Source organism: Oreochromis aureus, linkage group 20 (genome assembly GCF_013358895.1).
Source record: "Oreochromis aureus strain Israel breed Guangdong linkage group 20, ZZ_aureus, whole genome shotgun sequence".
Classification (NCBI taxonomy): Eukaryota; Metazoa; Chordata; class Actinopteri; order Cichliformes; family Cichlidae; genus Oreochromis; species Oreochromis aureus.
Window position 1 is genome coordinate 17,897,240 of NC_052961.1, and position 13,328 is coordinate 17,910,567.

At 39.9% G+C, this 13,328-nt stretch overlaps 1 protein-coding gene across 2 annotated transcripts in view; it reads left to right on the plus strand.

Annotated features, from left to right (window-relative positions):
• Positions 1-13,328, plus strand: part of LOC116330826 (ERC protein 2-like) — a 155,993-nt gene that overhangs the window by 34,549 nt on the left and 108,116 nt on the right. For both annotated transcript variants that reach the window (XM_039604950.1, XM_039604952.1), the window contains one exon: positions 1,811-1,978. In XM_039604950.1, coding sequence (XP_039460884.1) covers positions 1,811-1,978 — 168 coding nt within the window. The remainder of the gene's footprint in view (positions 1-1,810; positions 1,979-13,328) is intronic.

Consider the following 13,328-nt stretch of genomic DNA (forward strand, 5'->3'; position numbering starts at 1 on the left):
AGACAGCAGGGATTTCCTGTTAGGCCCCTTTGCTACATTCTTGCTAAATTGCTCCTTGCCAGGTGGAGATGGAGGGGAGGAGGTCTCGCTCTCTCTCTCTCTCTCTCTCTTTCTCACACATGCACATAAATGCAGTGGCAAATAGACATGCACACACACACACAGTATGTGCATGTATACTATACGTGCAAAGGATTAGTGATAACACCACTGTGTGTGTACACGTGTTTGTGCGCTGGTTTGTGTGTAAATGTGAATTTGGGAGGACAGAGCCGTTCTCAGTATTAGACTTTGGTTGTCTGCCAGAGGAGCAATATGAGATAAATACTTCACCATCTTACACCTGGGGGTCCTGGCCTGCTTCTAATGGTACAGTGACTCTGGAGTGCATGGCGCACTCTCATTTTACACATGCAGGTACATAAATATATCGGCAGGGAGGAACTAACTGTGCTCCAACACAGCTGTGCTTTTCAATTGTGCCTTTAGTATATCTGCTTTTTTTCTATTGACGTTTTTCTTCTGATTGCTCTCATATTATTTGTTTTGTCTTGAATTCTTGTGGTTTTAAATTTCTCTCGGCATTTGCACAATAACAAAATAACAGTCAGAAATGGCACTTACTTTGTCCAAGAATAAAGTTCTAATCATAAACCCTTTTGTGTCATTAATTTAATACACACAGTTTGTGCAACAATATTATTATACATCAGAATAATGATTTAGGTGTTACAGTTGACTAAAGTGAAGTTAACTAACTGATTAAATCTTACCTCCAGTTGCTCCAACGCCCGTCCTCCCTTTATGAATCACAGTAAGTGCCTTGTGAAATACCTGGGAGATAAGTTTGAAAGCAAAACAGAGTTTTTGCTTTAACTATTTTCACACTGTTCACGGTGTGTCCAAGTAATGCTTGTTAAAATGACTGTTAACAAGCCTTATGATACTTCCCTTCATCTATGTGTGTGTGTGTCCTCTTGAAGTCAAATAAAACACACCTGAAATTATACATGGGAATAAAGTGAAATTGCTGAAGAACAAACAAAGCGTGCATAATGGGTTTCGTCTGTATGTGTCACTGTAGGTGGCGCAGCAGAATACTCATACAAGTCCAATAAGTAGTGCTGGAACGTGCACAGATATCTCTCATCTCACTACACTTAGCCAGACACGTCGAAATTCTATGTGTGAGTGTGAAGCGTGTGAGCGGTCTGATCTATGGCAGCGCCGGCCCAATCATACAACACTCTCAATAACAAACGACAGGACAGGCTCCTGGCTCTTTCTCTTTCACACACACTTTGCTTCAGTCCGCAGTGGTTCAAATCATGGACATTAGGTCAGAGTTGAACTTTTACTACTTCCAAACGTCAACAAGTAAATGTGTTGAGAAATGTCATTTCTAGTGCTGAATAATAACATATGGGCCACCTGACCGAGAACTGGGAAAAATCACGGTGTAACATTTCTTATTCTCTTTTTTGTGTAGTGCTTCCTCTTTTCTCTACATTTGCCTGTCAGTCACTCAGCGCTCATTCATCGTCAAACGGTCTGCCTTAAAACAACTTTTTATAGATTACTTTCAACCTGTATGGTTGCCTGTCTGTCTGACTGTATGAATTCTGGATATCCTGAATACTGGTTTATATCACCCTCTCTGAAGCTTACGTCCGCTTTTCTCTTTCCTGCTACTTGTCTGTTAGTGTTTGTGTTGTGCAGATCCTGCTTTTGGTGTCCTATTTATCTGCATTTTCAAAGTTTTGTTATGCCTGCCTATTTGCACTTAACTTCTTGTCTTGGTCAATTGTAGGTAGATGCTCTGCGAGTGCGTTTGGAGGAGAAGGAGCAGTTCCTGACCAAGAAGACCAAACAGCTGCAGGACTTGACTGATGAAAAGAGCACACTAACGGGAGAAATCAGAGACATGAAGGACATGCTGGACGTCAAGGAGAGGAAGATTATTGTCTTGCAGAAAAAAGTACGTAAAGCCAACATTTGCAACAACACATTGGATTATTTCACTCAGTGTAGCCTGACTTTAAATGCATATGAAACGTATCTGTTGTGAGTTAAATTTACTCTATTTAGAGAAAAATGCAGCACATTGTATTATAAACTTTTATACAAAAAATCAATCAAATTAACATGTGAAAAGCTTGTGGCAATAGTGCATAGTGTTGATGTTGATCCACTGAGTTCCAAGTGCTCATCAATAAATTAGAGACAGATAAAGTAAACATCTTATTATTATTGTACAAAAAAAGAAAAACAGACTTGTTCCCACAGGAATTGATGGAGCCAAAAGGAGAATGAGTGTTGGGCCTAAACACACTCTAAAAGCACTCAAACCAATAATAATAATACTAATAATAATAATTCAACTGCTGTTAAAAGTGTGAGTGGATTGTAATGTAACTTAAAAAGACACCTTGCTGGACATTCTCAGCACAGGTCTCCGGCTGAATTTTCAGGGAAAAATCCAAACAATGTGATATTTATGGATTCTCTCAGTGCCACTTATCTACCACGCAAATTCTATGTCTGGACAAAAAACAAAGAAAAAGAAAATGAGAAACAAGTAACTGAGCTGATATTATTGTGTTATAACAATAGTTGAAAAGGCTAGCTGTAACTTCTGGCTGTCTTCCACAGTATTTTTTATCCCCCAACCATTTGCAGTAGATGGCTGCACCCTTGGATTGAACTGAAAATGTATAAACGGCGCTGGTCTCTCAGTCATACGTGACATACAGGACATCACTGTGCAGCATCGCAGTGTAGGCCAGAATCTTGTTTTTCACACAGTTGTTTGTGTTGATGTTCATTTCCAAATTCCTATGGGGTTTGCACATTCAAACTAACACATGCAACAGGATGCTGACAGCAGCCATGTAGTCATTAATGGCAACAGTTGTGCATATTTCTTTTTGTCAACTTTAGGACAAGGTAAGTCATACTAAAGAAAAGAAATTTCAGAAACTTTTCAATGCCTAATCTTTCTCTTTTTAATTGTAGAAAAAGTCTAATGTCCAGTGAGTGAACTTACTTTTGTAACAAAAGTTAAAAAAAAGAAAAAAAGAAGTCATATTATGACTGGCAGTTTTATTGATTTAAATCAGCTAAATATTTTTCTAGTTCAGTCAGCCATATTAGAAATGAAGTCTGTGATTAAACACTGAAAGCGAATCGTTGACTGACTGGAGGTTGGCTAATCAGAGTTTTCATCACTGTCTTTGAACATATATACAGTACCTCCGTGTGTAAACTTGTACTATGCAGTAAATGGGAATGATGAATTAAAGAAACATCGTACTTTTGGTCCCAGATGCCACACATGACCCTCTCTTTCTGCTTGCACACACTTGCACGGCATGTCTCAGAGGACTTAATGAGGATGGCTATTTAAACCGGGCTGGCGGCCACCTGTGGTGTGCATGCTGGCAGTTCCTCTATAGACCAATTACATACACATAAAGGTCTTCTCTCATCTTCCTTGTTTCCTCTCATGTCCTCAAATTAGAGGTCTGTCTCTGTCTTCTCCCTCTCTCCCACTTGCTGAGTTTAATGAAAAGGAGCACAAAAGGTCAAATAAAGTGCCATCAGGGTGTATGCGTGCATGTGATTGTTCTAAAAATAAACATAATTTTTTGTTTGTGTAACCACAAGGTTTGAGGATCTTTATGCACTGCGTATACTGTGCTGTACTCCTCCTTATAGCATTTATTTAAAGCAATATGCTTGCTTTTAGCTAATCACTGTTCCACACTCCAGTTGGGTGTGAAGTTGTTCTCTAAAAATGCCCTGTTTACTATAGCTGTTCCATTTAAATGCAAAGTGGCTATAAGTCAAAAGCCCTGTTATTAGGGATGTTTCATGGTTTGCTGTTGTGCTTTCCGCCATCACTTTTCACCAGTACACGCTCAAACGTGGGCTTACTGCAAATGCTTTGCTTTTCCTTCATATCATTGTGTTGATGGCTGTTTTAACACCAGCAAGTATTTTTTCTTCGTTGGTGTATATTTGATCTCTCTGCAGAAAGCCTCCCTCTTTATCCATATCTTTTTGTGTGTTTCCTTTTCTCCTTTACAAATATTATTGCTGCAGACGTGCTCCTCATTCATCATGCCACAGTAAACTTTAAAAGGCAGAAGTTCTGCAACACCCTTAAAAAAGTCAGCAGGAATATGATGAAAATGTTTGAAATATGTGTTAACGTGAGAATGAATTGAAATGCGAAGTGACTGAGAGTGATTTGAATGAAGACGTGTGCCTGGTGTTTTAAACTGTGGATCAGTTGTCTTTCCCATTGTTTTTACATACACAAAAAATAGCATTTTGATTCTACAAATAGTTTAATAAACGTATTGCAGTGTCAGTTAAAAATGTACAAATTTCAGTGAATTTATTTTAAAATTGATAGTATAGCTTCACTGTAAGAAGGTTCCTGTTTCAAAATTCCTATACTCACCCCTTAAACTCCAGTTCGATGGATGGATGGATGGATGGATGGATGGATGGATGGATGGATGGATTTATGGATGGATGGATGGACGGATGGATGGATGGATGGATGGATTTATGGATGGATGGATGGATGGATGGATGGATGGATGGATTTATGGATGGATGGATGGATGGATTTATGGATGGATGGATGGATGGATGGATGGATGGATGGATGGATGGATGGATGGATTTATGGATGGATGGATGGACGGATGGATGGATGGATGGATGGATGGATGGATGGATGGATGGATGGATTTATGGATGGATGGATGGACGGATGGATGGATGGATGGATGGATGGATGGATTTATGGATGGATGGATGGATGGATGGGTGATTTTCTGTGAAATTAAATTGCTTACATTTGGCTGCTTAGTACTAAAATAGTTTGACAGCACAGTGAGTGTCTTGGTTGTGAGTATTTCCATTCTTGACTCAAAGAAAACCTTTGTTGTTGACAAAGTGGTTCCTGTGTGTGTGGTGACAAATAAGTGCAGTAAATTGTTCTTTTTCCATTATTGTTGTCATTGTTTGTTTTCTGTCTCCAACACCTTTCTGTCTTTCAGTTTTAAAGCCCCCATCCACTTCAATTTAGCCTTAAGCTCCTAACAAGGGCTGTTCTTTCTATTCCTTCTAGTTGTTCAGCTGGAAAACATCACACACTCTTGATACCCGTCTTTAACTGAATGTAGCCCTTCCTTTTTAAAGCTACCTCTTCCTTTTCTACCTCGAAGGACTCTCTGCCATCGCATCGTTTTTTTGGGTTTCCTCTTTGTGCATTGTACCCTGAGTTATTTTCATGTTGTCTTTCTTTAGTTTAAAGTCATCGTTTCTTCAGTATAGGTTTTCTTCTTCTTCCTTCTTATTTATTTATTAAAGACTTTTATTTCTTTTTCTGTGTTTTGCTTCTCCAACTGGAAAGCCTGTCTAATGCTCTGAATGTCTTTCTTCTCTTGGAAATAGGCCTTCCTCAACATTGCTGTCTCATCCGTTTCTATCTTAAAAGACTTAATATCATCAATCATCTCATTGTTTTCGCCATCAAAAGCCCTCCATAAGTGCATCCTTGGTTCTTTGTTCAAAGTGGGGTTTTGTTTTCATGTTCAGTTTCTCCAGCTGGAAAACTTCCCTCATCATTTGAAAGTCTGACTTTTCTTGTAGGCCCTTCTTGCCATGACCATCTCCTTTCTTTTTATGTTGAATGTCTTCCTGCTAAAGACCACTCTTGAGTCCTCTCCTAAAGGCTTTTCTTTCTTCTTCTGTGTCCTCCCTTGCCAGCTGGAAGACATTCCTCGTCTCATAAGACTGTGAGCTCAATGTTGAGTGCAGTTTGACTTTGAGTTCACGTTCAGATTTTCAATTTCTGGCCTTTCTTTGCTTTTTCATCTCTGGCTCCTCTTTCATCTTGTTTATCTGTGCCTCTTTGCACAAAGGTTTCTTCCGTGTCTCTTTTTCCGGGTAGAAGTGATAGTTTGCCTCCTTTTTAGGAGGTCTGTTGTTTCTGAAATGGCATGGAAATTTTTGCCAACTTTTTGCTTCTGAAGCACACCATGTCATTGAAATTCTTTTAGAAGCACAAAAGGGCGGAATTAGTTTGGTTGTCTCTACCAGAGGTTTGTGGTTTAATCCAGTCAAGCTATTTTGTATTTGCTTGTTTGGTTCAGTTGTTTTGGCTTTGGTGTATGCTTGGGGAAGGGTCAACTAAACGGCTATTTACTCAGTTTAACTCAGTTTATATAGTGCAGGCCACAACAACAGTCATATTCATGGTGTTTTAAATTTTAAGGTGAAATCCCTACAGTATTAGAGAGAAAACCCCAATGAGCATGCACTTGGCAGCCATCACGAAAAAGAACAGGAAGAGACCTCTGGTAGAACCAGCCTCATGGAGGTGCTATCCATCTGCTGCAGCTGGTTGAGACGTGAGAGAAAAGCACAGAGAGATGGCAACAAGACACAAGAGTAACGCTTGGCAAGATGGTGAGATCAGTAAGCACAGCCCAAGAACATGCAGTATCTGCCAGCAACGTTAAAGAACCAAGTTAATGGCATGTAATAGTGATACAGTGTATAACAGTGTCTCATTATCATGGTCTGCAACAATCTTTTTTTTGCCAGGGTTTACAGCAAAATGTGTTGTAACCAGTTGATCTGTACAAGGTACTTTTTATGCTGCAGGTCGGTATAGGTGATATATTGGAGTTACACTGAAGGGGGGAAATTATTGGGTTTATTAACTTGTGTATTAACTTTCCAACAATGTATTTTAGCTTACCACGAAGATACAAAAATGCAAAGTAACATTCAGAACAACCACCCACTTCCTTGGGCCTGAGTTCAGTTAAGATGGTGAACTGAAAACTGAAAGCCAGTGTCAGTGATGGCGTGGGGTTGTATTCGTGCATATGGTGTGAAAAACGTCTGTCCCACTATTATGGCTATTAGTGCTTTGAACATATTCTGACATTCAGGTGAAACCTTTTTGTAGAAGAAGACTTTAAAACAGCTTGTACCCAAGATCTTTTGTAGGATGATGTTAAAAGAAGAAGATGTGATGCAACATAAGAGTAAATGTTGCACTTTTTCTGAATCTGATTGCTGACATGAAATACAAATTCAATGAATTTAATTAAAAACAAAAGAAAGAAAAAGAAAGAACTCAATTTCAGCTTTTCTGTAATTTACATGATTTTTAAACTGGTGCGTTCTGTTGCCAGAAAACCTTGACAGATATGACTGTATGTGTTTGTATGGCTAAATAACCCCAAAGAATGTGAGAAAATGTGGTCTTTGGGAGAACCAGCCATGTCATTTGTTATGACTAATCCTTTTATGGTAATATTTTAAAAAAGATATCTTAATGTTATTGCTATCTGGGTCACATTTTTTAAGTGGAATGGAATGGAAATACTAGTCATGATCCCTAGATATGATTCCTTTGAAAAGTACACTTCTTTTGACTAACTTTGTACACACTGTAACCACTCTATGTAAACTGACCATTTCGTACTGATTTGTTTTCCAAATTTCCCGTTTCCCAGCAGGCTTGGGCTATAACTTACAGATCTGTATACAAGAGGAAAGACAGGAGTGTGGCTTGTTTCCTTACCAGTCTTATTCTGTTGAAGTAATTTCACCACCAGTCCCCACACCCCCAGCTGTGTTTGAAGACTTCTCAGTGCTGAATAAAGTTTTTTTTTCTTTTTTTTCCGTGAAAGACAACTCTATCTAAAAAACGTAGGGTTGCATTTCCGTCACTAGGGACATTTTGATATGACAAACCGCACAGCTGGAGAAAAGGAAAAAAAAGTCATGTGAATATTATTTCAATAACTAAACCATGTGCTGTGTACAAGCACTGTTTTTACTTTCATGACACGATGTAATGAGGTTTAGATTAAATCCTATGGAAAGTGCCAAACCTCTTCATAAAATTTTCAGCTTCCAATGAGTCAACTAAACAGATTTCATAGAGCTATTAATCTCTCATATATGTTCCCCCGCTGATGAAAAGAGCTTTGAGGGTTCAGATGATGCATCTGTTTTATTGCGACAGGCTCTCTGTCTTCACTACAAACAGGTCCCGCCACCCAGAGAGCTGGTGAGAATGATAAAGGCTGATGACAGGTCAACTGGTGCATGATATTGGATTCCTGTGTGGGTCAGTGTGTGTGTGTGTGTGTGTCGTTGTATCTAACAGCAAGAACAGCCTGTTGGATGTGAGTGTAATACGATACGGACTGGAGGAAGCTGAAAAAACAAATGTAAATGAAAACAGGACAACAGGAATCCAGTGTGCGGTGTCAGTCTCGTTTACGCGCATGTTCTTCGTTGCAGTTTAGCGTTCTTTGATATGCCCCACCCACTCCTGTGTTATCTTGGATTTTTGAATAATTACTGTTTTCTTGCAGTTTTTCTTTTCTGTGGAATTTCTGGTTTAGTTTTCATCTAAACATACTAATTAATAACATATTTAGCTTTCCTCAACAGATTAATTGGTTTCATTTTATGTATTAATGAATTAACAACTTCATAAAGATGCAGTAAAGCCATGTTTATATCTGTAAGGCCCTTTTGAATTTGCTATTTAAGGGTTTCTGACATGTGGTGCTTTTTGACCCCTTTTTTAAAATTATTACACAGACGTTGCGACACAGACTAGCTTAAATTGCAGTATGTGCCATTACTGCCTTGTTCTCTGTTTCAAGAGAGTGAGAGGAATTTTCTCTTGCTGGCATCGACATGGATGTTCACCATGAATTATTGCATGGTACCATGATGTCATTGCTATAGTTTGAGCCCTGGGGTGATTTTAATAGCAAGAGGCTTAATTTAACTAAAAATAATGAGGAAACGGTCTTTGAATGAAAAAAGAAAAAGTTGGGTGGGCGTTTTGGTCTTGTGTATCATGCAGAACAGTGGAAGCTCTGTTCAAGCCCTTGGTCTATGAGACCATGACCAATGCATAATGATGCATTTATTTATTTATTTTTTCATTTTTGGTTCTTTTTTTTTCTTCCTCTTTCTCTGAGGGGGTAGGGCTGTGGGAGGTACATATGCATGGCCGGTTGTGGTGCGGTTTTGGCTTACATATGTTATTCATGTTCAAACATTGTGGTCATCTCAATCCATATTCATGCTTTTAAAAAGGCTGTCTGTATGCATGGAAGTATAGTATCCCCTATCATGTTGCCTCCTATAGCAACCACAGGCGGGGAGATTCGATTACGTGTGCTCAGTCTGCACTATGTGTGAATGTTTGTGCGTCTATATGGAAGGATGCCGTGTACACAAGGGCCCCTCTTATAGTTATTATAGTGTTTAGCAGGTCTCCCTCAGACATTCTCAGGGGAACCAACCTCTGTTTGAGTGGATCCTCTGCCAGACCCTTTCAGCACTTGCTCTGGTCTGGTGTCATCACTGGCCCTGGCCTGGTTTCATCAACATGGCTAGCCCTTTGATTGTGAAGAAAAGTAGAGAGAGAAAGAGATTGATATGAAGATAAATAGAGTTGTCCCCTGGCCTTATGCATTTCTTCTTTTTCTCCCCCACTCAGCTCACTGTCTCTCTGGAGCAATTGTTCTTCTGTTCTTGAATGTTTTATGTTAATGAGCTTTCACGTTGGTTGAAAGATTTTAATTTTTATGTCTCTTGTTGTTTAATGTCTTGTAGATTTTACACCTTTTGTACCCACATAGATATTTTCTAAACTTCATATCCCAAAACAACCTTCAATGTTCCACTTTCTCTCTTTGCCGTTTCTCCTCCCAAATATTTTATACATCGTCCCAACACACTAGTACTGTTGAGTGTAATGCATATGGATAGCAAGACGAAAATCCTGCATGTTGATAGAAAGGAAAATATTAGTCCAGCATTGACACAGTGTTTATTGTGTGTGTTTGTGTGTAGGTGTGTGCGTTTTTGTTACATCTTAACAGGCTTTTTCCGCGTCCACCAACCTTGTCGAGACCAGTAGTTCTCATGGGGGCCAAAGCCTGGTCCTAATGAAGGGGTTAGGGTTTGGGTGAGGCTGTCCACAGTGAAATGTCAGTGCAACTTGACAAGAATAGCTGTGCTGACCTTGGAAGTGAAGACAGTTTTGGAAAGTGAGGGCGTTTTGACTAGTTGTCCCTTTTGGACAGACCTTCTGGCCTTTGAGACAAAGGCTGGTTTAGGCTTAAGAGTTTTTTAGAGTTGAGGTTAGAATTAGGCATATTTTACGGCCAAGGTAGGAGTTTGAATTGGTCCTTTTGTTGTCATGGTTACAGTTAGGCTAGGGTAGTTAGCTAAATAGACAAACAGATGTGTGCATCTGATTATCACTGTGCATGTCAAACAGTTACCTTTTCTAACCTTCTTAACAAAACAGTGATACCAAGTGTGCTACACATCTTTTTTAAAATGATGAGACACATCATCAGTGATGTTGAGGTTATTGTGTCTTTTAAAATTAGTCACCTTCTCCTAGGTGACCCAGGGAGGTATAGGCCCTGACTTCTACCCCAACTCCAAATTAGATATCTTAATAGTCACATGGTGGCTTCAGTCACAGGTCTGAGTGATACACAAATGGCTGAGCGTGTTGAAGACTAAGTATACTGCAAAATCCCTTACTTTCCACCTCTACAAGTTCACAGTGCATCTTACAGCTTCACTTACCTTTAACTGTTCCCCCGTTGCTGCATGTGTTTCCTCTCGTTTTCTTTTTCTGTGCTCTCTTCCCAGGTGAATTTTAGTATAATTAGTTGCTTGGAGGGCTCAGACATGATTAAAATGTCTATCTGGAGTGATGCTAACACATTCTGGTCTGGAAACTTTAGTTGCCTGCCTAAATCAACTTGCAGCTGCTGGGCTGAGGCCACGTAGAGGAGGGCTGACATTGTCAATAAGCGCTTTCAATTAAAACGGGTTATTATGTCTGGTGACACTTTGGTGTAAGATCAGCCCTTAATACTGATGGAAACTTGTCCACAGGTTTTGATATAGAAATCTAGAAAGGGTTGAAAGTTGGCATCTTTTGTACTCTTTCTTAACAAGTAGATTTTCTAATCCAAACCAGGAAGCTTTGCTTATTTTAGAAAGTTTTATATTTACCGTTTGAACTGCTTTTTTTGTCATGTCAACAGTCCAAGCCAAATATATTCCATTAAAAAAACAAAAAACAAAATCAGGACTTCTTACTGCTAAACACACATAATAGTGCGATGTGCCAAAGCAAAGATATACTCATGATTCTAGGGGGAAAAGGGGGGAAAGGTGTTCCAGCAGGTCTATTGGAAGACCTCTGATTACATCGGCTGCATGCCAGTCAGTTTGCTCATCTATTTTACATACAGTATATTCCTTTGCGAGACACATCTGTAGGATTCAGTGTAAGTATTCCAGGTGACTGCTTGTGTGTGCAGCAGCTCAGAGATCCGTGCAGATAACTCTTCACGTCTACGTTCATGTTCCTGCTTTAGTGTGTGTGATCTTGATAGATCTGTGATGAGGCCACCAATGCCTTTCATCCTAATGGATTCCAGCTGACCAATCACAGTGCAGAGACACGGCTGCAGATAAGCCCATCGTAGCTGGGGAGGTTCTGGTAAACTGCCTGTGATAGGCCTCCCTGTATCCCCCTCTGTTCCTATCAGCAATCAGCCAGGGTTAATGGTGAGAGCCTGAAGCTGGCTGATTGGAGCCAGGCTACACATCAGTCAAGACAACCCCAGCATTGGGCCATATGTCAGCCCCCAGCTATTCCAGTCCATCTTTTGCCTGACCACAAATACATACTTCAGTTCAAGTAATCAAATGTGTTTGATGATTCTCCAACTCAATGAAGAGCTCAAATCTGACTGTATCATGATGATGACACGCTATAACTCAAGCTGACCTGTTTCAACCAAAGTTGCTGGCAGTCTAGTATTAGTGTTTCATAATTCAGCATCTAAGACAGGCACTTAAAATTAATGCCTAATACTATCAGGAGAAAGTGGGTCAAACTTTGACCACCGAACTTGGAGTTGAATTATACGACTGTACACTGTATTTCACTTGTCTGACCAGATGACTGTAAAGTGGGCCTGGGTCAGAAGCCACAGGTGGAGACAGCTGCTGTGGTCCCTGCAGGGTGGCCAGTCTTTCTTTCTTTCTTTCTTTCTTCCTTCCTTTCTTTCTTTCTTTCTGATCAAAGGACGGCCATTGCCTCCCTCCAAAGTGAAGAAGAAGAAAAGATTTAATACTAATGGTGCTGGGAGCAGAGGACTAAAGCATCAGGGTAATTACCCAGCAATCATTGCAGCATTCCGCAGCTGAGGGGGGCAGAGATAGGGTCTTGAGTCTAAAGATCGTGGACGTGGATCAACTTGGCCGACACACACAGACACATTCACGTACGGCCTAGCTTGCACAAGTGCAATCTGTCTTCATTGAACCACTCTGGGTCTGCAGGAGTCTCTCCCTGCTCATTTTGCTATTTGGTCAACCAGAATAAATCAGTGGGAAAACAATGCTTGCTTCGTCTTTTTGTCTGCATCTCCGTCATTCCCTTTGTCTGCAGGTCGATGGGTGTTGTATCTCTACACGTGTGTGGGTTCGTGTCTAATTGGTATGTATGAATGCACGTGAAAGGTTTCTGAGTGAATGACTTTCTGGAAGAATGCGTGGAGAGAGGGGGAGGACGTCTACTTGTCAAATGTGTAAATGTTATATGTAGCCCCCATCGCCTGACCCCAGCCCAACATTCGTGATAATAATCACAATCTGATTGTGTGCCTGTATTCCTCAGAGGCTGGAACTGTATGTTCAGAATAAGCCACATGTTACAATGAATGTCCAGAACTATACAAGTGGATATGATTTCCTGCTTCTTTGGGTATGTATTCAAATCAAAGTGTCTTTGCACAAGGTCTACACAAACAGTAGACCTGGTATATTTGGCTACTTGAATATTCTTAACTATAAATGTTGCCATTGTTTAGATGCATCTGTTACTTTGCGTCAGTGTCAATGTCGAAACAATCTAAAGAGGTCTTTTGCAAATGTAGTTCAGATAGGCTGCGTGTTATATTCTGCAGAACAAGCCTCTCTACTTTTAGCCAACAAGCAAAGTTAAAATAACTGTAAACCATTGCCTTTTATCCATCTCACAGCTGCCCTCATTTGTTCCCAAGATCTTATCTGAAATTACTCAGACCCCTATTATAATTTTGTATGCACGCACTTTTTTTTCCCCAATTGGTAGGTTGAGGTGGTGGGAGGTTAAATATTCAATTCCTAACGTTTTTTTGTTGTTGTGTTTTTCCCCCTCTAACTGTTTTTTGAATTATAAG